This window comes from Chlorocebus sabaeus, chromosome 19 (genome assembly GCF_047675955.1).
Source record: "Chlorocebus sabaeus isolate Y175 chromosome 19, mChlSab1.0.hap1, whole genome shotgun sequence".
NCBI lineage: Eukaryota > Metazoa > Chordata > Mammalia > Primates > Cercopithecidae > Chlorocebus > Chlorocebus sabaeus.
The window spans coordinates 6,505,465-6,533,144 of record NC_132922.1 but is presented as its reverse complement, the minus strand read 5'-3'; the positions used below and the strand labels follow the sequence as shown (position 1 = coordinate 6,533,144).

The window sequence follows — 27,680 nt, the reverse complement described above, 5'->3', positions numbered from 1 at the left end:
GAAAATAAAGACTTTCTTCTTTGCCTCCTGCTATGAATTTTTCAAAGCATTTTTCAAATCCATTCTTGCCCCGATCAGCGCTTCCATTAGCCAGATAGAAGGTCAAAGAGGTTTTCAGCTGAAAGATGGCTTAGAAGCCTCAGTCCCTTCCCTCATCTTATACAAGGGGAAAGCGAGGCCAAGGAGGGCCATGGCCTGCCCGAGGCTAAACAGCAAGTCTGTGGGTGAGGGAGTGGAACGAGATGCTGGGACTCCCAGCCCAGGGCTCTGCTCTGGCACTGGCACCCCCCAGAAGACTCAGACCAGTCCTGCCCTCACCCAGTCCAGTGGAAACAGGCCACGGGGCTCTCTGACTGTGCTGAAAGTGGGCAGCAGGGAGAGTGGTCTTTTCGAGGATGGTGAGAGGCCTCAGGAAGGAGCGTGACCTCAGCGAGGTTTTGAGGAATGAGTAGGAGCTGGCCAAGGGGCTGGGGTGGGGAAACCAGTGAGGCGAATGGGTGTGGGTAAGCACCTGGGGGCAGGGATGGGGACTGATCCACTCTGTATCCCCAGTCCTGGACTGGGTCCCAGACTTGGCCCATGCTTTTTAATCCTTGTGAAATGAATGTGTCCTTTGCCTCCAGAGCTGTGTGCACTGTGGCCTTGATCATCGGCTCCTGGTCCCACAGGCCCTGGTGCCCTTGCGTCTCCGTGCTTCCTTCAGCCCGGGCTCTGACCTGACCAGCTTCTGTGCATTCTGCACTCCTGGCCCATCCCTGGTGCTGGGGCTGCTTCCCTGACGTCCTTTCTACTGCCCAGGACAGTAAACATACCCCAGTCAGCTCCACGCTCCAGTCAGCTCCATGCACACCATGCCACACAGACCCTCACAATACACATACACACACACCCCATGCCACACACGATGCCGCACAGACATCCACAATATATACATACAGCATGCCACACAGACCCACACAATATCACATACACACCATGCCACACAGACCCTCACAACATATACACACCACACCACACAGCCACTCACAATACACATACACACACACCCCATGCCACACACGATGCCGCACAGACCCACACAATATCACATACACACCATGCCACACAGACCCTCACAACATATACACACTACACCACACAGCCACTCACAATACACATACACACACCCCATGCCACACACGATGCCGCACAGACATCCACAATATATACACACATATACCATGTCACACAGATGCAGTGTACACATACTCACACACCATGCCACACAGACCCACAATATACACACCATGCCACAGACACCACACACGTCACATAGACACACACAATATATATACACACACTAAGCCACAGAGACACTCACAACACACACACACACACACTCCCCATGCCACACAGACTCCTACTCACCTGTGACCTGTCCTAGCCCCTCAGGACCCACCTCTGCCCTCTCCGCCTCTCCCCTGGTGCTGGCGTCCCATGGTGGTAACAATGCACGCCCCTGTGCCCAGCCCTGCCCCTCCAGTGCTGTCCTTCCTGGTCAGCAGCAACATCACACGTCTCTTGGATCAGACCCTTGAGTTGTCCTCATCCTTAGCGTGCCCCTCCAACATCCAATTCCTTTGTGGGTCCTGCCTGTACTACCTCCAAAATACTGCCGTGTGTCCCCCCAACCACTGCCTGAGGCACAGTGATGGCCTCCCCCCAGGCCTCCCTGCCTCCATTCCTGCTGGTTGGCTGCTGTCAGCTGTGTGGCAGTGGCCTCTCGCCAAAACCCCCACCAGACCAAGTCCTCGCACTTCACTGGCTCCATGTTTCCCTTAAACAAATGGAACCACTGTCTCCATCTTAACCACCCTGCAGACTTGAGTCCCAAATCTCCCTCCCTCTTGGATGCCATCAGTGGTGAGATGTCCCATGGATTGAATCATGGCTTTGGGAAGGAGGTAAGCGACACTCCAGTAAGTGTACACATTGATCGGGGGACACATCTGGGCTTGAGGCCCTGCAGGGTGACAAGGACATGTCCCTTAGAAACATAAGTGACAACAGTACCAGTCAGAGTCCAGGCAGGGACACAGCAGCCGTGGCTGTCATGGAGTAGGGCATTTATGATAGGGACTTGAGTTTCCACACTTGTGGGATGAGCTGGGCAGTGAACAGGAGGGACCTTGGAGGCTTAGAGAAGGGACGCTCAGCAGTGCTGGGCAGGGAGAGAACAGGGTCAGCTCGCGGGGATGCTGAAGCCAGGCCCATCCTGCCTCCGTGAGACCACAAGGAGGGTCACAGGGTCTGCCAGTCTGGGGTTGGTGGTCGGGAAGGAGAGCCAGACAGACAGGAAACGTGAGGACACTGGGGGCCCCGGGGCAGCCCCACAGCTGTGCTTCCCTGGCTCTGCCCAGTGAGACCACCAGTACCAGTGACTGCAGCTTCCATCTCCCAAGTCTCAGATAGCTCAAGCCAGCCCACCGGGAAGCAGACACAAAGACCCCAGAGCAACCAGGCTGGCAACAGAACAACCTAGCACAGTAGCTCCTTTTCCTTGTCTGGCTACAGAAGCTGTGAATAAGCCCTGAGCAACCTCAAACGAGGGGTAGGCGAAGGAGGCACACTTAGCAGGGACCTCTTTCCCCACTCAGAGTAGATAAAGAGGATAGACTTTGGGGGTTCTTCCTATGAGCAGGGTGCTGAGTTAGGCCCTCCCCACATCCCCTCTGATTTCATCCCTATGATCCCCTTGCCAGATGGAGCTCATTTACTCCCTGTGCCTACATCCACATGACAGCCCAGAGAGGTGATGCAACTTGCCTAAGGACACACAGCTGGGCAGCACAGAGTCTGGTCTAAGCTCAGCCCGGGCAGCCCCAGAGCCCATTGTTCCCGCCTGCCCTCACCTGCAGCACCCAGCTATTCCTGAAGCCATAGGCCCCAGCACACAGGGTGTGATAGACTCACTCCCAGAGCTCACAGCTGAAGCGATCAGGTGACAAGTCCCCCCTCTCCCCCAGCACCCTCTGGGGCACCTTAGAAGCTACAGGAAGTCCGAGCTGGAGGGTGCTTAGGAGGAGCAGGGAGCAAGCATCCTCCAGCCCAGGGGCGGGCCTTGGTTTCCATCATTTTGACAGGAGCCGAAATGCCCATGTTGGGAGACATTTGCAGTGCCAACAAGCATCTATCCTTGGAAGGAAATATTTTAGCAGTTAAGACCAGGGTTTTAATAGCAGGGGAAATAAACTAGAATCCATGGTTCTCCCTGACCCAGGCCAATGGAGATAAATTCCTTCTCCACTTGCCCTGCCCTGCAGCGCCTATTCTGGGAGCCAGCCCTATTAAAGGCCCCTGAACTAAATTGCTTTTTTGGGAACATTACTGCCACTGGCCCAACCACACGTCTCTCTGCAGGGCGATCTCGCTCCTTCCACATTACTCTTGCTGCAGCCGGGAGGGTGATTATGTGGAATTCCTGTCAAATCAACATAAAGGAGTATCCTCCGAGCTGGAGGCGTATTCACGAGCCCCCAGATCTGCCTGGGCCTTTGTGGAAGTGTCTTTTTGTTAATTACTCACGCAAGCTGGCATCTTTGTTTGCACAGTAGTTACTGCGTTAGGGCATTTTAATTAAGCTTCCAAACTAAAGATTCCAAACTGGCTGGCTAGAGTCGTGCGGGTCTCTCCCGGGGCAGGATTATAGGAGCCACCTCCGAGGAGGGGGCTTGTAAGATGCCCGCTGCAGGCAGCACATCCTCAGAAACAGGTGTGCCATGTTGCCAAGCTCCTAATGGGAGCAGTTTCCTTTCTCCCAACAGCTGCACAAAATCTCCATCTGAACTCCAAAGAGCTGTGTTAGGTCTAGTGCATTCTAGAAGTGCGTCTTCAAAATGACTTTTCCAAAAACCTTCCCTAAGGAATATTCACCCTTTGGCTGAAGACATTGATTTTTTCCAAGCAAAGCCAGGGCAGGGTCAGAATGGATTTTCCACACATCACTGGACAGAGTTCTTTAAGGGCAGGGGCCCGGCTTTTTTTGTCTTTCTGTTCCCAGCACTTAACACGGGGCATGGCCTGCGGCCAACCCTCAATAAATGCTTGCTGAATACATGAGTAAATTAATCTCGTCTGGGCTGTATCCATACAACGAACACGGATTGTTCCAGAGAAAGAGAAGGAGAGGGTTGCAGGCTTTGCAAAGAGGATGCCCAAGACATTTCCTTGGTGGCACTAAAGACCCAGATGTGTGGCACAGAGGTCAGACCAGTCTTTCTGCCTCCTCATCTGCCCTGCTTCCTTTTCCTGGGGAAGGGCCAGGAGCTGCAAAGGGCCGATGAATTGGCCTCCCAGAACCAGCTTGCCTCTTGCCCTGGCTATCATTGCCCTGGGTGCCTGTCTGTGGGTGTCCCTGGAAACAGTAGGTCACTGTTTTCATGTGCACTTAAGAAACACATTGGCTGTAAACCCAGAACTTTGGGAGGCCAAGGCAGGCGGATTGCCTGGGCTTAGGAGTTCAAGACCAGCTTGAACAATGTGGCAAAACTCTGTCTCTACTAAAAATACAGAAAGTTAGCTGGGCGTGGTGGCACATGCCCGCAGTCCCAGCTACTCAGGAGGCTAATTCAGGAGAATTGCTTGAACCCTGGAGGCGGAGGTTGCAGTGAGCTGAGATAGCACCACTGTACTCCAGCCTGGGCAACAGAGCAAGACTCTGTCTCCAAAAAAAAAAAAAAAGACATTGGCTTCCCACAGCAATGTTCACATACCACCGGAGCAAGCGAGATTATGTGAGGAGGTAAATATACCAGCATTTGAACCGTTATGCGCAGGGGCAAGCTGGTAAACATTTAACAACCTATTCTCCAGAGAAAGAAAAACCCTGATTTGTAACACATGCTGTCAATTTCCCGAGTGTAAATACCAGCGCTGTCACTGAATCAAAGACAGGAAGAGATACAAGTAGCCACCACTTGATAGATTTCCACCATACAGACACAACAGATGCAAATAACCTCGCCAGCACAGATGACTGTAAATGTAGCAAAAGAACTAGGAAGTGATACATTTTGAGTATGTATTACCTGTGTGTTTAACACAATGTATTTAATTGCATGTTTATATAACTTGCAATAGTGGTTGTGTTTAACAACAGGCTACCATAATTCCTACAACCTGAACACTCTTGAGCCAGTGTGATGTAGCCCCATCTCATACTGGATATGTTTACTTGCTTGTTTTAATGAGAATTAGGAAAAATACAACTCTTAAACCAGCGACGGTATTGCTTAGAGCAAATCTGAGTTTTCTACAAATACGACTTGATTTCAAGTCAATTAAAAATGTATTAAGTAAACAGAATGAGGGATGTACACAGGCCAAGAACACCAAGGAACTGAAACGTGGGGGATAAATGTTGCTTTATGAAAATGGTTTAACCTCAACTGTCTTGGGGGTGCAGTAAAACAAATGGGCAACTCACAAGAGAGGAAATACAATTAATTAACAAATGAAAGGAAAGGTGTTTTATCTCAAAAACCACCAAAGAAATGCAAACAGGCTGGGCGCGGTGGTTTATACCTGTAGTCCCAGCACTTCGGGAGGCTGGGGCAGATGGATCGCTTGAGGTCAGGAGTTCGAGACCAGCCTGGCTGGCACAGTGAACCTCCCCTCTGCCGCCGCCACCCACCCTGTCTCCACTAAAAACACAAAAATTAGCCGGGCATGGTGGTGGGTGTCTGTAATCCCAGCTACTCGGGAAGCCAAGGCAGGAAAATCACTTGAACCTGGGAGGCGGAAGGAGGCTGCAGTGAGTCAAGATCACGCCACTGCACTCCAGCCTGGGCGATAGAATGAGACTCCATCTCAAGAAATGCAAACTGTATAAAAATGAGGGCACCCCATGCTGGAGAGGGAGCCCCGAATCCAATAACCTCAAAAGCTGCCTCGCTGCACCAGCCCTTTGGGAATGAGGCTGGCGCTGGAATAGAGACCCATAAAACTGTCACCCCCCTGGACTCAGGAATCTCCCTGCCTGGCATCTATCTGGAGGAAATCATTCCAGAAAGGGAAAAGCCACAAACTCACAAAGGTGTCTGCTGTTTTCTGGAGTATGTCTCCTCCTCCCGCCCCCAGGAGAGCTGGGATTGGTGTTATTTGTCATCGTATTAATAAAAACCTTATACGCTGTATAAACGCCCCACGGTAGGGAAATGACTGCATGAATCCCACACGTGGAATCCGAACAACTGTGTGGCCGCTCAAATGGTATTTAGAAAGGTCAGGTAAAATCACAGGGTCATTGCTGATTCAACAGGAGAATAAAATCAGAAGGCACACCATTATTAGAGACGCGCAAAAGTAGGTGTGCATTAGAAGGGAGGAAAATGCAAAGCAGTTATAGCTGTGAGTGAGTGGGAACCCGAGCGCCTTTTTTCCCCCCTATTTTTTTTACTCTTCAAATAATAGTTGCAACATGAATCACAGTTAGCATTTCCTGAGGCACATGCCACAGACCAGGCTCTGTTCCAGTCCTAACAATCATCTCGAAACCTAAGGTCACTTGTGTCCATTGTACTGATGGGAACACTGAGGCTCAGGGGAGCTAGTGGCTTACCTGCAGTTGCCCACTGGCCCGTAGACAGGATCTGAACTCAGCTCTGATTCGAAGACTACGCAGCTCACCCCTCTGCGGGTTTGCCAGAGCACAGCTAGGAGGTTTTCGAAGTCAACTTGTATTAGAACTAAGCGTGGGTGTGGCGTCTTTACCTTCTGTTGCGCCGGGCCCTCCTCTGGTGGGGAGTGGTTTGCAGAGGAGGGTGGGGAGCTGCCAGGTGGAAAAGATGAGCACACCTGCCGCCTCCGGAAAGATTCCCAGGGCTGGGAAAGACCTTCACAAATGGTGCAGGGGAAAAGACGAACCCCGAAAGCAAACAAAACCAACCACGCACCCCAACAGAGCACACACCAAGCTGGCACCATTGCCTCGTTTAAACCCCTGCCTGGCAGCCCGCGAAGGGGCCGATGGCGGATCAGAAGCCAGGCTGAGTTTCGGGAGGCTCCTGGGCCCACAGCAGACAGGATTTGTTTCACTGACACCTGCAGGCCAGATCTCAGGTGCTTTGGGGGATCCCTGAGGTCCTGCCCCGGGGATGGGTGAGACCTGCCTTGCACAGAGAACCCACAACCACAGAGCAGCTAGGCAGCCAGCACGGGGTGGCGTCATCTCAGTGTTAGCTCTCACAGGGAGTGACGCAAAGGCAGAGACGTTGCTCTTCCCAGTACAAGGATGTGGGCTTTGGAGTCCACCAGACCTGGGTTCCAATTCTGGCTCAGCTGCCGTGCAGTTCCCAGGAATCTCTCTCCGAGCCTTGGTGTCTCCTTCATAAAATGAGGCTCGGGATGGCCAAGCTGCAGTGCAGCTGGGGAGGCTAAATGGCACAATTGGTTGCAGCTGCTTAGCTCAGTAAGTCCTCAATACATGGGAGCTACGGTTACTAACAGTAATAAAGCAGTTCACTGATTTGACACTGTCTAGGTGCCTTCTGTGCACAAGGCACGGGGCAGGAAGATTCATTCATGCAACATGGATGTATTGAGCACCTACTATGTGCCAGGCCCTGTTCTATGTGTTGGGGTCACAGCTGAGCACAAGAAACACCAGTCCCAACTCTCCTGGGTTTTCCATCCAGCGGAGGAGACAGGCACAAAGCCACAAAGCCAACGTGATGTCAGGCGGCAATGCACATGATGAGACCGTAAAGGAGGACAAAGGGACAGAGTGATTGGCGGAGGTGGCTGCTTCTATTTTGTAAACCTTGGCCAGGGAAGGCCCCTCTGATCGGGTGACTCTGAGCAGGGGCTGTGGAAGGGAGGAGTGAGCCCTGCTGGTGTCTGGGAGGGGAGAGGTCTGGGTGGAGGGAACAGCAGGTGTGGCTACAGCAAGTGCCAGTGTGGGGAGATGAGGACTGAGGGACAGTGGGGTGGGGTGGGGTCAGATCACGTTGTTGGCCAAGGAAAGCATTTTGATTCCTAAGTGTGAAGGAGGCCATCAGTGGGTCTTGACTTAATGTTTTTAAAAGATCACCCTGCTGCTGTCGGGGACAAAGGCTGGTATCAGGGAGACATGCGGAGGTGGCTGCCTCCATCCTGGCCAGAGAAGACGGACAAGGAGGGCTGATCTCAGTGGAGGGGTGGGTGTGGGGCAGATTCTGGCTTCATTTTCAAGGTATTGCTGATGGAACACGTGAAGCGGGAAAGAAAGGGAGGAGCCAAGGAGATGCTGGGAGGCAGCGGGGACATGGATGTGCTGGTCCCCCCCAACGTCTATGGGACATCCAAGAGCTGCCCTTGAGGACTCAGGCTGTGCAATGACAGCAGATCTGGATTCAGGGGAGAGAGACCAGGGAGAAAGACTGGAAGGTGGACAGGATTGGAGCTGTGGGTCCGGGTGGGGTCCCCAGGGGATGGGTGGAGATGAGAGAGAAGTTAAAGGGAGGAGCCCTTGTATCTAAGATCGGGGAGATAAGGTTGGAGCTGCAAAGAGGAGCAAGAAGGGCAGCCATGAGGGGCCAGGATCCAGGACCCTGCAGTGCAGAGGACCTGGGGCTCCCCAGTTCCCCTCAGTCTCTCCCTCCTCCGAGGCTATGCCTATACTGCTCTCTCTGCTGGGATCCCCTTTCCCCACTTTGGTGAACTCCTATTCATCCACTGAAACCCTTTCTTTGTGTTAGCTGCTCCTCCCCCTGGCTGACCAGTGCTTAGTCTGGTGGACTGCGAATCCTGGGACATCTGAGCACTGTCTTGGACACAGCCGTGAACAGTGGGGAAGGCTCCTGGGAAAGGACCCGAGCATTTGCAGAGCAGCTGCTCCATGCCAGGGCCTTTCCGTGTTTCCTCTCATTTAAGCAGACAAAACCTGAGAGGCCAGTTCTGTCACCCACTGTCCTGGTAAGGAGGGGTAAGCTACCTGCTGGAGGCCCTCTAGGTACCTCAAAACAGGGGAGCTGGGATTTGAACCCAGTTCTGTTTGCCTCCAAGAGCCTTTGCTCCTAACTCAACTACTCTGCCTCCAAACAAAACAAATCAAAACAGCTTCATGGCAGGTGGGGCTATTCAGAGGCCAGCTTCCTAGAGGGTGAGTGAGTGTGGGATCATTGGGCCACACCTCCTAGGCAGGGATGTGGAGGGAATCCCTATGGCAGGTTCCAGGGAGTGCTGGAGAGCTGGAAACCCTCTCTTCCTGGAGGCTGAAGGACCCTGAGCATGAGACAGAGGCGTGCTCACAGAGGCTAAAGGAGAACCATTTCAGGGTAGAAAATTAGAAATCCCCATGGCCTGAGGCAGAAGTGAGTCACTGAATTATGGGCCATTGTTTCCTTGGACAATTAGCACAGCCATTGCAGTGGTGGTTATGAACACTTTTCCACCACACGGGAGGCTCGATGGGACATAATGTTGAATTAAAAACCCAAGACACACCATTTTATGTGCAGGATGACAACACTGCTCTGATGACCGGCCAGGCTGGAGGACGCGGAGCCCTGCGGATGGTGGTGAGGTCACTTGGTTCCCACACTGGCAGTGTCCTTGCGATGGTTAATACCGAGTGTCAACTTGATTGGATTGAAAGATGCAAAGTATTGATCCTGGGTGTGTCTGTGAGGTGTTGTCAAATGGGGTTCACATCTGAGTCAGTGGGCTGGGGAAGGCAGACCCACCCTTCATCTGGGTGGACACCATCTAATCAGCTGCCGGCGTGGCCTGAATATAAAGCAGGCAGAAAAATGTGAAAAGGTGAGACTGGCCTAGCCTCCCAGCCTCCATCTTTCTCCTGTGCTGGATGCTTCCTGCCCTCGAACATCAGACTCCAACCAAGTTCTTCAGCTTTAGGACTCAGACTGGCTTCCTTCCTGCTCAGCCCGCAGACAGCCTACTGTGGGACTTTGTGATCGTGTGAGTTACTACTACTTAATAAACTCCCGTTTCCATAGCTCCTATTAGTTCGGTGCCTCTAGAGAACCCTGATTAATACAGTCCTCCAGCAAGCAGGGGCACCTTTATGGTGGAAAATGAAGCAGAAAAACAGAGGAAACTGTGACTGTCCCTTGGGGGAGTGCTGAGGAGGAGGAGGTAGGTAATAAGGCAGGGAAATAAAGAAAAGCCACAGGACCGCAGGCCCCAGGGACAGCCTGTGCACTGGCTCAGGGCGGCCGGGCCTCTCCATGGATTTTAATGCCCCCCAAACCTTTGGGGGTGCAGAAAGGGGTCAAGCAGTTGTGTTCCCCAGGAGAAGAGGTGAGGAGAAACTGCAGCTGCCACAGGGGTCCTGGTGCACCTCAGGGGCCTCCATGGGTCGTGGTGATGTGGATCCCAGCTGGGCCACAGTCAGCCACGTCTAGGATGCGGCGGGAGGAGCAGCATAGGCCTCGGCTTAAGGAGGGTTCCTAGCGTCTGGGACTGTAGCCTGCACTCCGGGGAGTCTGCACAGTTGGGCACCAGGGCGTGGGCAGGAGGAGGAGATTCCCTGCAGTCCCACTGTGTTCCCTCAGTACTCTCATCACCATCACTGTCCAGGGCAGGCACTGAGACTCAGGGAGGGCCGGCAACTTGTCCGAGGACACACAGCAGGTGGAGTCACTGGTTCTGAGCCTTTCTGTCACCCCCCGCCTGCTGCCCATGGTACCCACCGCCGCGGAGTGACACTGATGAATGGACATCCTCCAGGGTTTCAGCCAAGCTGTCCAAACAAATGGAAAGCAGCCTAGAGAGCCAGTAAAGGAGGGAACACGCGCCCTCTCGGGCCCCAGTTGGGAAAAGACAGGAACTGGAGGGAACAGCCCAGTTTCCTGATCCAGCTGGAACCCCCAAGGAGCTGCAACTCCATCCCCACTCAGGACATCAACTGTCTTCTGAATTCCAATCACGGAAGCCTCCTTGGTATTCGACGTTACACCAAGGAAAGAAGATATTTGGTCATCTCCCTTTTCAGTCTCCTCATTTTCTGGAATTTCTTGCTGTTGGCTGGCACCCTCCCTGCAGAAACCACACACCAAGGACTCTGTGCAGAGCTGGGAAGAACACGATGCTTGAGTTTCAGCAGGAGAAGGTTCTGGGGTTGGGTGAACTCTAGGACCTCACGGGGAGGATGAATGAGTTTTGCAAAGAGCTTGAGGGGTTCTAGGAGCAGGCAGAGTGAGGTGAGAAAAGGTGGTACTGGGGCTTTGCTGGTGGGCAGAGGCCAATGGATGGAGAGGAACTCTGGACATCTCCCCATCCCTGCTGGGCTCCCTTCTCTCCAGGTGGCCTGAGGTCCCCAGGGCCCAGGGAGATGGAGCCAATGCTGTAGAGGCACTCAGGCTCTAATGACCACTCTGCCCTGTCCCTGCATGCCCCACAGGCAGCATCAGCATCTCCCAGGAACTTGCTATAAATACAGAATCCCAGGCCTACCCCATCATTAGGCATCAGATTTTGCAAACCCAACAAGACCTAGGGGATTTGGATGCCTCTTAAGATCTGAGATGCACACATGATCCCCTTGAGCCAAGTTGGGAATTTTTCCCTGAACTCTGACAGCCTGGAAGGGCTTCGGGGCTGGGAGGGCTGGGGCTGGGCAGCCTCCTCTCCTCAGGTCACTCCCCATCCCCCATCTCCACCCAAGCCCCTAGACCTCAGGGTGGGTTTTGAAGATGAATAGAAGTTCCCCAGGGAGGTGTGGGACAGAGCACACTGTGAAGAGAATTGAGTCAAAAGCAAGGAGGTATGAATCAGTGAGGGATTTGAGGGGTCGAGGCTGGGTTGGAAGGCATGGGCAGTGTGGGCGCAGGCTCTGAGATAGGCAGGGGCCAGGTGGCAGTTGGCTCAGGATCTGACATGGGCTGGGGAAACCCTGGATGAAACCCATGGATCTACTGTGTGGCCTTGAGCAAGTCACTGACCCTCCCTGGGCTCAAGTTCACTCATCCATACAAGGTGATGATGCATCCTGCTGAGCCCAATCCTCAGGGTGGGAGTTACAAGAGTCCATGGAAATACCAAGGGGGGCAGTGTCTAAAGTCAAGCACTAAGCATGGTTCCCAGCACTCTCTTCTGGGCCCTGCAGGTCTTCCAGGGTGGTGAACAGCAGCCTGAGGCTTCAGGAGGGGGCCGCTCAGGTGGGGAGGCAGGGTCAGGCCACCAAGGGCTGGGGAGCAGGCTCGGAGGCAGCCGAGGCCCTCTCTCAGAGATGGGAATGTGGATGGATGGGGGAGGGAGGAAGGTGAGGACAATGGGGAGTGGAGCTGGGGGTCCTAGGAGGGTGTCGGCCCCTCATCAGGTCCTCACAACTACACTGCGAGGCCAGCCTTGCCCAATTTACAGATGGGGACACTGAGGCTCCGGCTGAGGAGGCTTGGGGCAGGCAGGTTGTGTGGTGCTGGTGGGGCCAGGTGGGTGTGTCTGACTGGGAGCTGCTGCCTGTGCCCTGGATTTGAGACAGCAACAATAATGACCATCACGACCATGATAGCGGCACCTCCCAGGACCCCGGCCACAGCCGCAGTGATGAAGACAGCACAGCATGTGGCAGGAATGTGGCGACGTTCTTGGGCCCGGCTTAACCCCGGGGGCATAGCAGCTCCTCTCGTTGGCCCGTCTACTGCTTGCTCCTTTAGCCTGAGGGGGGTCCTGGCAGTGCAGAAGTGAGACCTGGGCTGTCAGTGTGAGGGGACCAGCGCCCACCACCTGAGGAGAGAGAGGGCTCAGCCCAGACCCTGTCCCGGACCCCCAGTGCTGATGCTCCTGCTGCATCCCTTGCACGGGATTTGCTGAGCAGCTAACATGTGCTGGGGCCCTGAGTCGGGCTGCAGTTCTGGCCGTGGGAGCTGCACACCATTGCACAACTGACAAGGGCGGGGAGTCTGGCAGGTGGATGAAAGTCCAGAGAGTGAGGTCAGGTCAGGGATTGGTGGGAGGGCCAGGCCGGGCTGAATACAGGCGGGAGTGTGTGAGTGTGTGTGAGTGTGTGTGTGTGTGTGTGTAGGGGGTAGTGCTGCCTCCTGCACTGTGAACTGAGTGTGCAATTGTGCAAGGAGGGCCAAGGTGCTTAGAGAGGCTCTCTACGCCTGGGAGGAAAACCTGGGACTTCCGCGGTGCGAAGGAGACACTGTTAGATGAAGAAGGCACCTTGTCGCAGGTGCTGTGTCCCTGGGGTGCCTGCTGGGTCATACTGGGCTCTGGGCCCTCAGCGGTTGTCCTGACTACTTTCAGGAGGAAATGACGGGCAGAGTCTTGGGGTCACTGGAGAAGACAGTCCAGAGAATCTGAGCAAGAAACTTCACAGTCTGAGTTCATTATCTACTAAGTGGAAGGAAAGCCCCGCTTCTCCGAGAAATTAAACGACGGCGGCTGAGCTTTGTGACCATTGCACCCCTCTCGACGCCCCTGCTGGCTCCTAACTCAGTTATAAATCCCACAGGCGGGGAATGGCACAACACCCCACCTGCCTGGCCATGCGATTCGGCAGCACCTGGCGTTTGCTCGGCCAGCTGGCAGGAAAATCACATTTCTAGCGATTGATAGAGTGCGTGTCTGTGGGGACCAAGATGTGGGGACTGCGTGGGGCTGAGCCACTGCCGTCAGACCCTTCAATACTGCTGTGCGGTGGCCTGGGGGCTGCCTCGAGCCCCCCACCCACCAAACCCAAGGGGTTTCTGAGAGGGGAGACTGCGCTGGCCTCATCTGGGGAGCCAAGGGCCTTTAGGCTGGACCCAGCAGTCGCCCAGCTTACTCCTCTGCCCCAGCTCTGGGATCTGCTCCCCGCCAACCACGGGCCCTCCCGCTGCAGAGCACCCATCAGAACCGCTGCGGCAGCCAGGGTGGGAGCCAGGAACAGGGAACTCCTGGGCACTGACTCAGTCCTGGCTCCCAGCACAGCGGCCCCTTGCCTCCACCTCCCCTGGCATCGCCTGCCTGCCCTGTCCTGGCATTGCCTTGACCTCCTGCCTCTGTCCCCCCTGAGGTGGTCCTTGACCCACTGCTTGGGTCCTACTAAGCCTCCCCAGAAGTGGCTGAGCCTCATTAGGAGACTCCAGGAGCTCAGGGGATGAGGGTGTGTCTGCAGCTGTCTTCCTCCTGCCGCCCCTGCACGGCGGGCCCCGAGGAGCTGGAGAAGCTGGAGTCATTCGCAGGAGAAAGAGCTGGGGTGGGCAGGGGAGAAAAAGAGAGAAGCCACAGAGGCTGGGCTCACAGGAGACATCTGGAGGTGAAAGCAGAAGCGAAGAGAGATTTGGGGGAGCAGCGGCATTCAGCAGGAGGCTCCTGAGAGGGCTGTGAGGGGAAGAGAAGCCTTTCCAGGGGCTGATGAGCATTCAAGAACCTCCCTGGCCCACACTCCTTGCGTGGACATTCTCCAATGTGACTGAGAAGAGCTGCAGAGAGCGCTTGTAATGCCTGTTTGGGTGCCAAGCAGTGTTCCACTGACTGGGACACCACATGGAGGCTGGGCCGCCTGGGGCCAGGGACCTAGTCCGGTTACAGTCAGAGCTATAATGCTGGAGATGTCCTGGGTCACACAGCCGGGAGGACCCTGGAGTGGCAGAAAAGGAGGCTCCTCCCTGATCTCCAGATCAAATCCCCTCTCGCTTTGGTTCCTCAGTTGGTAAAACTGAAGCCCAAAAAGGAAGCTCCTCACGCAGAGTCACGCTGCGGGTCAAAGAGCACAGCAGGAGTGGGACGGCGCCCGTGAAGCCAGCCAGGGACTGGTTAGTCCCGTGTCCTGCACCACACCCCTGTGGGTTCTGACAACCCTTTTTCACACTCACAAGGTGATGGGAACACCTGCCTGAGCTTGCACTCAGGACAGTCAGGAAAGATGAGGAGCCTCTGAGCTCCCAAAGGAAATGTGTCCCACCTGGACTTGGAGCTCAGCCGCCCACTCAGGCTCCGTGCAATCCCTGCAGGCTTGGCAAGCTCTCTGCATCCTGATGGCATAGCACAGTGCCTGGCACACAGCAGGTGCACAATGTGCGCTTGTTGGTGACAAGCAATATGGAACAGGGGTAGGGTGGGAACCGCTGCTGAGACAGGCAAAAGTGTTCTGGGCAGTATGAGATGGGGGAGCTGTTAGCAGCAAGCACGGTGACACAGGAAACGGAGGGCCCTGAGGCCGAGGCAGGAAAACAGCCCCCAGGTGCTGAGTGCAGGGCGCTCACGACATCCACCATCCTCTTGGCAAGTGTTCGGGGAGGTGTGAGCTATGTATTCCAAATGCACGTGCACGCAAAAGGTGTGGGAGTGGGGGAGGACCACCGTTTTAAACGGAAGATTCTCAGCTATCAAAAAGCTTGGCTCTTATAGACACTTTCCAGTGCCTCCCAAGCTGTGGTATCTACAAGCATCACCCTCAGAGAGGCCTGGTCAGTAGGCTCTGGGTCTTCAGTTTGGCAAACCCTCAAGATGTGTCTGTTGCAAGGGGTTCACATTTCAGAACACCCCACTGTTGCGTCCTGCCTGGAGTCCCCACTGCTCAAGGGTGGAGGTTGGCTGCTTCTCTACCCATCACCTCCACATTCCTCAGAGCCTGGCACAGACCCCTGCCCCAGGACTCAGCCAGCATTTGTCAAACGGAGCCACACAGGGCTGTGTCTTTGTCTCCTGTATGATGGATGGCGTCATTATTCGATCGATAAGCACAAGCTGATTTATGCATATCTTATTAATTATTTAAGGCACTCATTATTGAAAAGGTCACTACCTGCTAGCTATGTGACCGATCACTAACTCGCTCCGTTGCTGCCTCCAAAGAGGAGGCAGCAAGGGTTAACTGAGGACCTACTATGTGCCAGGTAAGGGCACAGTTAACCCTTGGGAGGGGGCAGTCTTACCCACTCCTCCTTCACGAGGATTGGAAGGTTAAGAGGGTGAAATTCGTGCCTGAAGTCAAGGAGCAGGTAAATGGCGGAGCCAGGACTCAGACCCAGGTCAGATTGCCTGCAGAGCTCCTGGACATGAACCCAGGGGTCACTGTCTGGCAAACTCCTGCACCCCTCCAGCAGGGGGATTCTGGGATGGATCTTACAACCCGGGTTTGGTATCACGATGTCCCTGGATGATGTGCCCTGAGCCCTGTGTGCCTATGGCTGCAGCTCAGCCCTCACAGAGCATCTGAACCTCTCACTATACCCCTTGACCTGGGAATCGACCCTCCGTCTGGCTCCTGCCCTTGGTGCTAGCCAGCCTCCCAGGGAGTTCCTGCTCCAAACACACAGACCCTGCCTCTCCCCTTCCAACTCTAGATGCTGCACTACCCAGGGCCGCCTGGGGTTAGGTCAGGCCCATTCCCACCATACTGGAACTGGGCGGAAATGGGAATTGCTGTGGACAAGCTCAGATCTGAACACAACCCTGGAACAGCCACCCCACAAGACCAGCCCTGGAGACGCCACCTCCCTCCCTGGCTTCCTTCCTTCCTTCCTTCCTTCCTGAACAGCCTGCCTGAGTCAGCGCTAGTACCCCTCATGCCACACAAGGCATGTACGTATAAGGAACCAAGTAACATTTGTATTTTCTAACCTCATGCTGAAAAATCTGCCTGGACAGACTGATTTGCTTCCTTTGGCCAGATTTACAACTCAGAAAGGCATCCGGTTTTCCCCTTTGCCTTGACAACTAGGAAACACGCAAAACTCCACTCAATGTTTAGTGTTTCCATCTCTCACACTGGGCTCTAAGCGCAACGAGCTTGCAAGCTTTGCTTCTAAGCTCTGTTTCCACCTCTCATTTTGACTCTCCTGTCCAGGCATGTGTTGTAGGCTACCCATGACAGTTTGAAATTTTTCTTGGCAAACAGCAAGATAAGCAAACAATCGGGTACCTAATGAGCCAAACACTATGGCGAGAATGACGGCATATTCTCCAAGCGCTCCAAAGACAATCACCCAAATCAGTCTGGGTCTCTATTGCAGCCACTCACCAGGCAGACGAACTCTGGAAGGTCATCAGCGGTGGGCTGTGAGCATCTCCCCGCAGTGTGTGCACGGCCTGGGGGGCTTGCGGCAGTGGGCCTGGGGGAGGCTGCGGCTGTGGGGCCCGCTGCCCTGGCCGAGGGGCCCGAGCAGGGTTCCCCCACCGCCGGGGGTCCTGTTTCATCCATCGTCCCTGGATGCCCCACCGTGCCAGGTAGACCTTGCAGATGTCGTAGTTCATTGCCGAGTAATACAAAAGGTCCAGAACCAGCAGCATCAACACGAAAAAGCCATAGATCCACACTCCCAACAAGGCGGTGTAATTGCTGTGAACAAACAGAGAGGGAGGGAGTGAGGAGAGGGGAGCAGCCCAGCTCGGTCCAGCTTCATCAGTGGGGCTGATTAGAGAACGTGGCCTGGGGGCTATGTTGTGGTCCCAGGGAGGAGGGTACTGAGCCCCTCTGGAGGGCAAGGCCTTGGCTCCCTCTCCTCTGCCTGCCCTGTTCGCCTCCTTCCCTGGAATCCACTGCCTGGTCCCTACCTGAGCATCCCTTGGGCTGGGATCCCTCTGGGTCCCACAGAATCAGGTACTTTGGGGGGAATTCTGAGCCGGCATCTGGGGCTCCCGGGACATGATAGCCTCTTCCTTTACGTGGTGCTGTTTTGGCCTGCCGTCTCCCTCCTTCCGGCGGGTGCCCCTGCTCACCGCCCCCCACCCCACCTGTGTCTACGTTGTTCCTGACACCCGGGATGCTCTCACTGCCTCACCCCTGCTGTGAGGATGGAGGTCCTCCCCATCCTGCTGGACCAAGGGCAGAGGCATCAGGTTCTGCCCTCCAGACCCCCTCCCAGCCTCCCCCAGGGGTTCCCTTCACTCCACACGACCAGGCTGTGCATGGCCGGGGGTGTCCGGGCCCCATGACCTCACTTCTCTTATTCATTTGCCCAACATTTCCCCACCGAGGGCTGCTCTGCCTTCCTCAGGCAGAGGTGGCCAATGTTACCGTTGGGTTTGGAAGCCCGCTGTGAAGCCTGGCTCTCCCGGCATCCACTGACTCCACCGCAGAGAGGGTCTGCACTCCCAGCAACCGACCTTTGTACAGGCTGTGCCTTCTTTCCCTGCCCCTTTCCTCCCCTGCCTACCTCCCACCGGCCCTTTGTCGAAGATCACTTCCTCCAGGGAGTCTTCCGGACACCCTGACCCTCCTACACGGCTAGGTCAAGCCTGTCTTCTGGTCCACAGCCCTGAGTTCCCCTCAAACCCAGGTCCTGTCACCCAGAGCCACATCTGTCTTCCACACCCTTCCCCAGGGCCGGGGTCCGAGTCTCCCCCACTGTGTGCCCAGGGTCGATGGTGTCCTGGGCTTGCTGCTACAGCTGGGGCTGCTGAGCCCTAACAGTGTGTGCCAGGGGCTGTGACTGCCTGAAGTCACCGATCCATTAATCACTCCGGTGCCGCCTCCATCTGCTCCCTGCTGCAGGCATGTGTTTGGGTGGGTGTGCGCTTCTGGTGTCGAGGAGGTATGAACGGAGCCAGTGTCCAGCCTGCACACGCCGCCGCTGCACATCCCTAGGGAGAGACTCACCTGGCTCCCACCCAGATGGGGGTCTTGGGGGCAGCAGATCCTTTAAGATCCTGTTTGAGGCTGGGGGAATGGGCCAACCCGGAGCCTAGAGGCCTGGTTCTAATTCTTCCTCTGCCTGGTTTGCTGTGTGGTGTGGGAAAACCCTTGCCTGTCTCTGGGCCTGGAGGAGATGAGCATTAGGCCTCTCCCAGTCTCACCTTCCAGGCTCCAGATCTCCCCAGGCTTAGGTCAGTCCCGGGTGCCAGCAGCGGCCTCTGTAGGAAGATGGGGGCTGCTTCCCTTGGACTCCTCTGGCCCCGACCAGGGCTGAGTCCAGGGCTGGGGAACTCGCTTTCACTCTCTGCCTGGAATCCTTCTCTCCCCTCACTTGGCCAAGCTCTTGGCCTGAAGATGCTGCTCGGGTGCCTGGGAACCTCTGGATGGGAGGCATCTGCCTGTCCTGAGCACTTCCCATGAGCAACCGCAGGCTGGTGCTTGGGCTTTGTCGCTGTAATCCCACATCTCCCGATCACTGTGGGTCCTTGCTGCCTCCCTGCCCCCCCCCCAGCCCCCACCGCCATGAAACCTGCATCAGACTGATGGGCTCGGTCATGCTAAGGTGTAAATGACTGACAGCCAGGCCCCACCAGCCTTATGTTAAAGGGAGTCTGTTAAAGAGAGTCTAGCTTTTCCTGGAGGCATCTGGATATGGAATTCCTTCCAGGAATTCCAGGAAAAAGAGGCCTGTGGCCCCATCCAGCATGCTGGCGCAGGCATGCCCAGGGTAGATGTCCCTGCAGACCGTGGTCTGAGGAGGTAGGCCTGGTTCCAGTCCCCAGGCCCTCCTGCTTTCCCCAGCAGCCTCCCTCCTGCAGCCCCCACAGAACTGCTCTCACTGCCAGCTTTTTCTTCAGTGGTTCCCATGGCAGCAGCCACGGGGGCTGAGGGAGGAGACGGGGAAAGGGGAGGCAGGGCAGCTGTGTGCAGATGCTGTCCACAGAAGGGGTCCAGGATACCAGCTGGGGGTGTGGCTGGGCCACAGGCTGGGCCTCGAACCACCAGGCCAAGAAATAATAGTACCAGAAGTGGCAGTGGACACTTGTTCCCCCACCTGCTTCCCACGTTAGCCCTTTTAATGCTCACGCAACCACAGGAGGAAGGAGTTTTTTTCATCGTTGTCATCCCTGCTTTACAGATGGAAAACTGAGGCTCAGTGGAATTAAGAGACTTGCCTAACAGCTCACAGCCATTAAGGGGCAGAACCAGAATTTGAACTCAGCAGCTGAGCTCTAGAGTTGCGCTCCTAACCACTACAACGCACTGCCTTGACTGCAGCCACCCAGGTTCTCAGGTACAAAAGCTGCTCCAGGGGCCGGGCACGGTGGCTCACACCTGTAATCCCAGCACTTTGGGATTTGGTGATGGGAACACCTTCCTGAGCTTGCACTCAGGACAGCTTGCACTCAGCCAGCCTCCACCCTTGAGCAGTGGGGGCTCCAGAGAGCTACAGACAATAAAATATCTGTTGGCAGGACCCAATAGTGGGCTGTTCTGAAATGTGGACCCCTTGCAACAGACACATCTCGAGGGTTTGCCAAACTGAAGACCCAGAGCCTACTGACCAGGCCTCTCTGAGGGTGATGCCTGTAGATACCACAGCTCGGGAGGCACTGGAAAATGTCTTTAAGAACCAAGCTTTTTGATAGTCGAGAATCTTCCATTTAAAACGGTGGTCCTTCCCCACCGCCGAGGCGGGTGGATCACAAGGTCAGGCGATCGAGACCATCCTGGCTAACATGGTGAACCCCCATCTCTACTAAAAATACCAAAAAAAAGTAGCCAGGCATGGTGGCGGGCACCTGTAATCCCAGTTACTTGGGAGGCTGAGGCAGGAGAATGTCATGAATCCCAGAGGCAGAGCCTGCAGTGAGCTGAGATTGCGCCACTGCACCCCAGCCTGGGTGACAGAGCGAGACTCCATCTCAAAAAAAAAAAAAAAAAGAAAGAAAAGCTGCTCCAGCCCAACAGCACTCCTGCCTGGAGGCCTTTGTCCATGCTGCACCTCTGTCCAGAACCCCTGCCTACTTCCTGCACACCCAGCTGGCCCTGGCACTGTCTTAGCCCAGATATCACCTCCTCCAGGAAGCCTTCCTTGATGCCCTGTGTCAGTCCAACCCCTACCCTGCATTCTCAAAGCCACTGGATTTCCCAGAACACACTGTTGTCTTTGTTGTTTTGTAGGACTGTCTGCCCCTGGAGATTGGGAGGGCCCTGAGGGCGGGGTTAGGGTTCAAATCGTCTTTATGAGCCCAGCACTCAGCCTTAGGCTGCGAATACTGACACCAACACGTATTGAGAGCTGAGGATGGGCTGGTGACAGTGGCCGCTTTGATACTAACTTCCCTGGAGTTTATAGGCTGCATGTCAGTGCGCCGGCAGCTAACAGAAACACTGGCCATTGTCATGCACCAGTGCCCTTTGCTTCTGAATCCGTGCAATGGTGCCATGAGGGAGGAGCTAGTATCCCCACGTCACACATGAGTAAATGAGACCCAGAGAGGCAAAGTCACTTGCCAAAGGCCACACAGCTGGTGCGTGGCAGCGCTGGGAGCTGGACCCAGGATCCTCTGACTTCAAGTAAGCTGATCTTGGGGGAATTCCACGGTCGAATCCAGGACAGATGTCCAGAGAGGGGTCCCCTGCACCTGCGTGGTGTGCCCGCTTGTCCTGGCCCACCCTCTACCAGGAACTGAGAGCAAGTCCCCATCCTCCCTCCTCGGGGCATCCTGCAGATCAGTGTGTCATTGTCATCGTGTGTGTGTGTGTGGTGTGTGTGTGTACCGCCGGGCTTCCGGACTCTGCAGCCAGCTCGCTGGAATTGACACATGACACGACCTCCGGCCCTCCCAGCTCATCCTCGCTGTCAGGGAAGGGAGGGGACTGCCTGCAGGAGGTGTTGCCTTTGCTGACTCGCCCTCCCTTGTGAGGTGACTACCCTGGAGGTGGCAGGTGGGGACACCCGGGCCATGGGCACCATGCTGAAACCACTCCCCCGGCCTGCCACGGCTGGCCCTCCCCATGGTCAGCCAGCTGGGAAGATTCAGGGCTTTACAAAACTTTCATAAATGTAATGAAAAATATGTGACCTGGAAATTAATTCCATCCAGATGCAGGGGTCTTTGTTATGTGGGTGTGTGTTTTGTAAATGGCAGAAGATAAAAAACCAAAGGCTGTTTTATGGAGCAAGATGTGAAGGCAGCCAAAGCCGCAGATCGCAATTTTTTCAGTGTATTTTGGGATATTTACTGATTCAAATTCTTTTGGTGTTTCCCAAGCAGTAAACAAAACCTTCTCTGATGGAGGAATCTCACTGAACGTCTTCCCGGGGCACAGGAGCAGATCCGTCAGCAGGAAGAGCAGCTGCAGCCAGTGTGGGGATGGAAGTCCCCGTCACCACCCCACCAGGCAGTCACACTTGAGGGTGGAGGAGGAGAGTTCCTGAGGCCAGCAGGCCAGAACGAGATGTCGGCACAGCTGGAAGATGGCCGATGGCCCCTCTGCCAGCCTCATCTAAAAAATGGGAGTGTGGCCTGCTGGGTGCAGTGGCTCATGCCTGTAATCTCAGCACTTTGGGAGGCCGAGGAAGGTGGATCACCTGAGGTCAGGAGTTCGAGACCAGCCTGACTAATATGGAGAAACCCCGTCTCTACTAAAAACACAAAATTAGCCAGGCGTGGTGGTGCATGCCTGTAATCCCAGTTACTTGGGAGGCTGAGGCAGGGCACTCGCTTGAACCCGGGAGGTGGAGGTTGCAGTGAGCCGAGATTGTGCCATTGCACTCCAGCCTGGGGAACAAGAGGGAAACTCCATCTCAAAAAAAAAAAAAAAAAAAAAAAGGGAGTATGGAACCCATTGGCAGGAGTGGCCTCGGGTCCATGAGACAAGGTGGATGACTCTGGCGACTAAGGTGTGGGCACAAGAAGTCAAGGCTGTGTGAATTCACATCCCAGCTCGGCAAAATTCTCTCTCTGTTATTTTGGGAAACTGAAGCTCAGTTTGAAATGTCTGCGAAATGGGGATACCTAGACCCCCTACTTCCTGGTGTCACTGTGAGGCTCTGAGATAACACGAGGGCCTGGAGAGAGACAGACCCCAGGAACGCTGACTCGTGTGATTAAGACACAGAGAGAGTGCTTAATAGGTCTAGGTCTAGAGAGGCAAAGTGCCTTGCCCAAGGTCACACAGCAGGATCGAGGTTGTCTAGTGCAGTGGCGGTGTGTGGGCTTTGGGCCCGGATATACCTGGTGAAGCAGAGTCTGTTACTACCAAAACACCACTGCACCTGGCTGAGGGTGTTCCCAATACGGTCGATCCCTCTGTCTCTCCTCACCCCACTGGTAACAGGCTTGGACAACTGACGTGCTTTGGCCAATGAAACATGAGCAAAAATGCTATGGCCACTTCTGAACAGAAGCTTAGCGACACGACGTGTGTGGCTTCACCACTGCCATCTCCCTCGACGGCAGGGCCATCCTGCCCCGGATGGGGGCTGCTTCTCTGGCCTTGTCACAGAATGCTTTACGCAGAGAACCACAAGAGCCCAAGAAGGACCCAGAGTATGAGCCAAAAGGAAGCCTTTGCTTCTCAAGCTCCCGGGGCCTTTGAGGGTGCTCCTCCCCTCGGCATAACTAAGCCCAGGATGACCGATACGGCTCACTCAAACCCTGCTGTGTCCCCTGTGTGCTGTGTGGCTGCAGGCAGACCTTCACCCTCTCTGAGCCTCAGCTCTAGTGAACGGGGCTAATGGAAGGTCCTTCACAGATAACAGATCGAGGGTGTCAGCGTGAGTCAGGCCCCTTGTGTTGGAGGAAGTCCTCGTAAGTGTTCATTCACTTCCTTCCCCTGGGGAAGGGCAAAGCTTTGGGGGTCAGAGGTTTCACACATGGACAAGGGAGGGACAACAGTCCATGCCTGCACATGCTGAGGCCTTTGGGTGCACTGTTCTGTCTTCCTAGAGTCCCTCCCCACCTCCCACCCGCTGCGGCCCACCTGCCTGGTGAAGGAACACCCATGCATTGTGGGAGATGCCACTCCCAGCCACCTCCTCCAGATAGACTTTCCCTGTCCCCAGAGAGAACTGACCACATCCCCTGCACGCCCTGGCCCACCACGACCCCCACACAGAGGCTTCCACAGATCGTTCAGGGACCTGGGCCTGAGTCGCCACTGCTGGTGTCTGGCGGTGCCCTGGCACGGGAAGGAGTGCAGTACGCGTCTCACCATGTCCGGGCCTCTGCCCCACCCCTCTCTCTGCAGTCTCTCTATGGCCCACGTGGCTGGAAGCGGGCATCTCGCCGTGGTGGTGGGCTTGGCGAAGCTGCTTCCTCTCGCTCTGCCTTCCTGCCAGGCAGCCAGAACCAAAACAAACCATTCTGTTCCTCCAGAAAAATACAAATAAATAAGTCATCAGAAGCGCTCTCCTTTTCCCTGTCACCAGCCCCGCCTTCTGGCTGATTCGCCAGCAGGGAGGGCTGTGGAGGGGCGGGGGTGGGGGAGGAGGGGCGATGGGGGAGGGCCAGGAGCTCTCACATCTGCATAAAGCCCCTCCCGGGAGTCACATTGGCCTGGTCCATCTAGACTGGCTGCTGGGGAGTGCTAATCTGTCTAGGATACTGGAACATACAGCCTCTTAGCTGGGATCTGGTGCAGTCCCCAATGACACACAAGTCCTGGCCTTCTAGATGCACCAAGGGGTGGCAGAACCAGGGCTCAAGAGCCCCTCAGATCTTGACACCAGTTGTTATCACCCATGTGGTCTGGGACAGGTGACTTCCCCAGCCTGGGCCCCAGCCCCTTCTTCCTCCCATGGTGAGGATTAATGGGCACCATATGTGTCTTGCCTAGAGGAGCCTGTGATATCGTGTAGCCAGAGCCCCAAAGCACAGGGCAGGCACAGAGGTGGACTCTATCTGGGTCCCCTTGCACACATAGGCCCCCTCCTACCCATTCAATGACCCGGGACTTCAGCCCTGCATCCTGCGCCCCAACGCTCATCCTCAGGTCATCCTCTGCCACCAGTCCAGCCCCACCTGGACACCAGGCCCTACTTCAGCTCCCTGGGCTTGGGTCCTCTCCCCAAGGTTCTTGAAACTGGGCAGCTGGGAAGAGGCTTCCATGGCCCACCCGAGTTCTTGATCTCCCCTCAGTGGGGTCCAGGTCTGGCCTAGGCCACCCTCATGGGTCCTGCTCCTGCAGACACCCTAGGTCCTCTGGGGCCTTATCTCAGGCACGGCCCATGCAGCACAAAGCCAGATAAAACCCTCCAGGGGCCCTTGATGGCCTCAGAAGAAAGTCTATGTACTGTACCCCCCAGGCTAGACAGGACCCTCTGCCCTCACCAGCTGTTTCTCCCCTGGTTCCCCTTGCTCTTCCACTGGGCTATAGAGAATTCTGCCCAAAAGTGCTCCTTCCTCCAGGCTGTGGGGCTCCCACCTTCTTAAACACTGTCAGATCTCAAGAATCAAGTACCACGCCTCCCTCTGCAGGAACATCTATGACAGGAGAGGCCTGGGGGAGGAGCAGGAGCTGCGTCCTCCTCTGTGTGGGCTCCACACTCACAGCTATGGAGAGGGAAGGTGACGAGAAGATCGCTGGAGAATGACAAGGGCTGGGATCTCCCCAGGGCAGCAGCTTAACTGGAGATGATTCTGTGCCCCCACATTTGGCACTATCAGGAGTCACTGCCGGTTATCACTGGGGTGGTGGGGAGGAGGTGCACTGGTTCAGTGGAGGCCATTGGGATGCTACTAAACATCCCACAATGCACAGAGTGGGCCACCCATGGAGGATGACCTGGCCCCAAATGCCAGTGGTGCTGGGATCCCTGCTCAGGTGGTCTCTCCTCAGTAGGATCTGCCTCTGTGGGTAGAAGCTCCAGAATGACTAAAGTGATTCCAGACCATCTGGGTTGGCTGCTTGCTCCACCACTAACCACTGCCTTCATCAGGCAAGTGACTCAACTACTCTGTGCCTCCCCTTCCTGATCTGTAAAATGGGCTGAGGATGGGCTGCCAGGTAGCTGCAGTGGCATGAGGTTGAGCACAGAGACTCAGCTACATTATGTGCTCCATAAACACTTTCTAGGGCTAAAGATTAAAAACATAAGTTAAAATTCTGAGCCGCAATACTCCCATTCTCCCCAGGGGAAGGCCTTCATTCTGCAGCCCAACTCTTCGTCAGCAGCCGCCAGGACCCCCTGCGCTGCTGGAGTGGAGTGTTCCGTGTGAAATCCTGTGCAAATATGCAGATTATAGAAACTTGTGGGCTTCAAAATGAGGATCCCAGACACCAGTCACCAGACCTTGGAGAAGTCTGGATGTGTTGCCAAGCCTTGTCTGGCATTCAGCCAGAACTTGCAGCATGACAGGGTCCTCACCCCAGTCCTGGCACTACCCTCCTCTCTCAGGGAATCCGTTCCTTGTCTTATACAAGGCTTGGGTCAAATCCCAGACCTGATTCCAGCCCTGATATGATGGACAGGGCTTGCTGAGTGACTTCACACACAGAATTATTCTAAGGGCTGAGCAGATGGCGAGAGATTCAGGGGAAGCACCCGTGCGTTTGAGGAAGGAAAAGGCTGGGGAGCTGGCCTAGGTGGGAGGTGGGGAGATTTGGAACAGGCGGCTTCCCCCTGAGTGAATGCAGCACGGTGGCAAAGTCCTTCAGCCCCAACATCAGACAGAGATCGAAGCTCACACTCGCAACCCACCCCCTCCCTTCAACAAACGCCCCTTTCAAAAAGATTTTTCCTTATCATGAAAAAAGACATCTTCCCCCAAACTCAGCCTCATGCTTATTGGGAAAATAATTTGAAGCATCACATTAAAATCAGAAGAAGATAAGAAGCCTGACAATTCTAAAGACTCTTTTAGAGGCACTAGCCAACACAATTGGACAAGAAAAAGAAGTGAGGCACAAAAATGGCAAGGTAGGGCAATAAAATTATCATTGTTTACAAGTGGAATAATTGGAAACCTAAGAGAAACAACTGAAAAAAAAAATAAGAAATTTCAGTAAGGTGGCTGAATGCAAAATTCCTATCTCAAAATCATTGCTTTTATCAAAATTCCTATCTCAAAATCATTGCTTTTAACAATACTCAGAGGATATACTGGAAGGAAAGACCCAATAGCAACATAAAAAGAAATAACTCAAAATAAATGCAAAATATGTCTAATATCTATATGAAGAAAACTCTAAAATGCTATGAAAGAAAATTTGAACAAATGGAAAGACATTTGTATGGAAATGTTCAACATCATAAAAAGTCAATCCTTGGATTAACCTACAAATTCAATACAATCTCAATAAAATATACTAACTGGATTTTTTGGGGGGGAGGTAAGGTTACTACATAGCTAATTCTAAAGTTTGTATGACAGAAGTTCCAGCAGGAGCCCACTAAGACATTAAAATATATTAAAAGTCACAGTGGTTAACACAGTGAGGTACTAGTGTATAACCACAACAACAGAAGCCCAGTGCATATCACACCCTACCTCAATACTCAGATTTAGTATATTAAGGTATTTAGTAAGTTTGCATTTCATATCGGGGGAAAAGAGATGGCCAATTTAATAAATGGTGTTGGAATAACCAGCTACCCATTTTGAAAAAAGAATAATAAAGTTTAATTTCTACTTTAACACTTTCATCAGAGTGAATTCTAGATAGTTCAACTACTTAAAGACAAAATATTAAAAAGTAAAATAATTAGGAGAAAACATGGTGGCATTTTTAATGACCTCAGAGCAGGAAAAGTCTTTCTTAACATGATGCAAAAGCCAGAAGCCATAAAAGAAAAAAAAATGATAAAATATGATTACATAACAAAAACTAAGCATGAGGAAAAGCATTATAAAGTCAAAGTCACACTGAAGAAACATTTGTATGGAAACATTCAACAAAGAGAAGATGGGAAGATGTTTGCAACTCATATTTCTTTCATATGTGAAAAGCACCCATAAATAAGAAAAAGACCAAAAATTCAATAGAAGAATGACAAAAGACATAAACGGCTAGCTCACAGTAAGAGAAATACAAATGTCTCTCAGGCATGTGAAAAGATGGCCAGCTTCACTCAAAATAGAGAAATGCATGCTGTTTTGAAACTACTTGACTCTACGTAGCA

The 27,680-nt window shown here is 54.1% G+C and overlaps 1 protein-coding gene across 1 annotated transcript in view; it reads right to left on the bottom strand.

Annotated features, from left to right (window-relative positions):
• SHISAL1 (shisa like 1) overlaps window positions 1-27,680 on the bottom strand; it is an 86,588-nt gene that overhangs the window by 24,086 nt on the left and 34,822 nt on the right. The window contains exon 4 of the mRNA XM_073006620.1: window positions 16,934-17,251. Within this exon, the coding sequence (XP_072862721.1) occupies window positions 16,934-17,251 (318 nt within the window). The remainder of the gene's footprint in view (window positions 1-16,933; window positions 17,252-27,680) is intronic.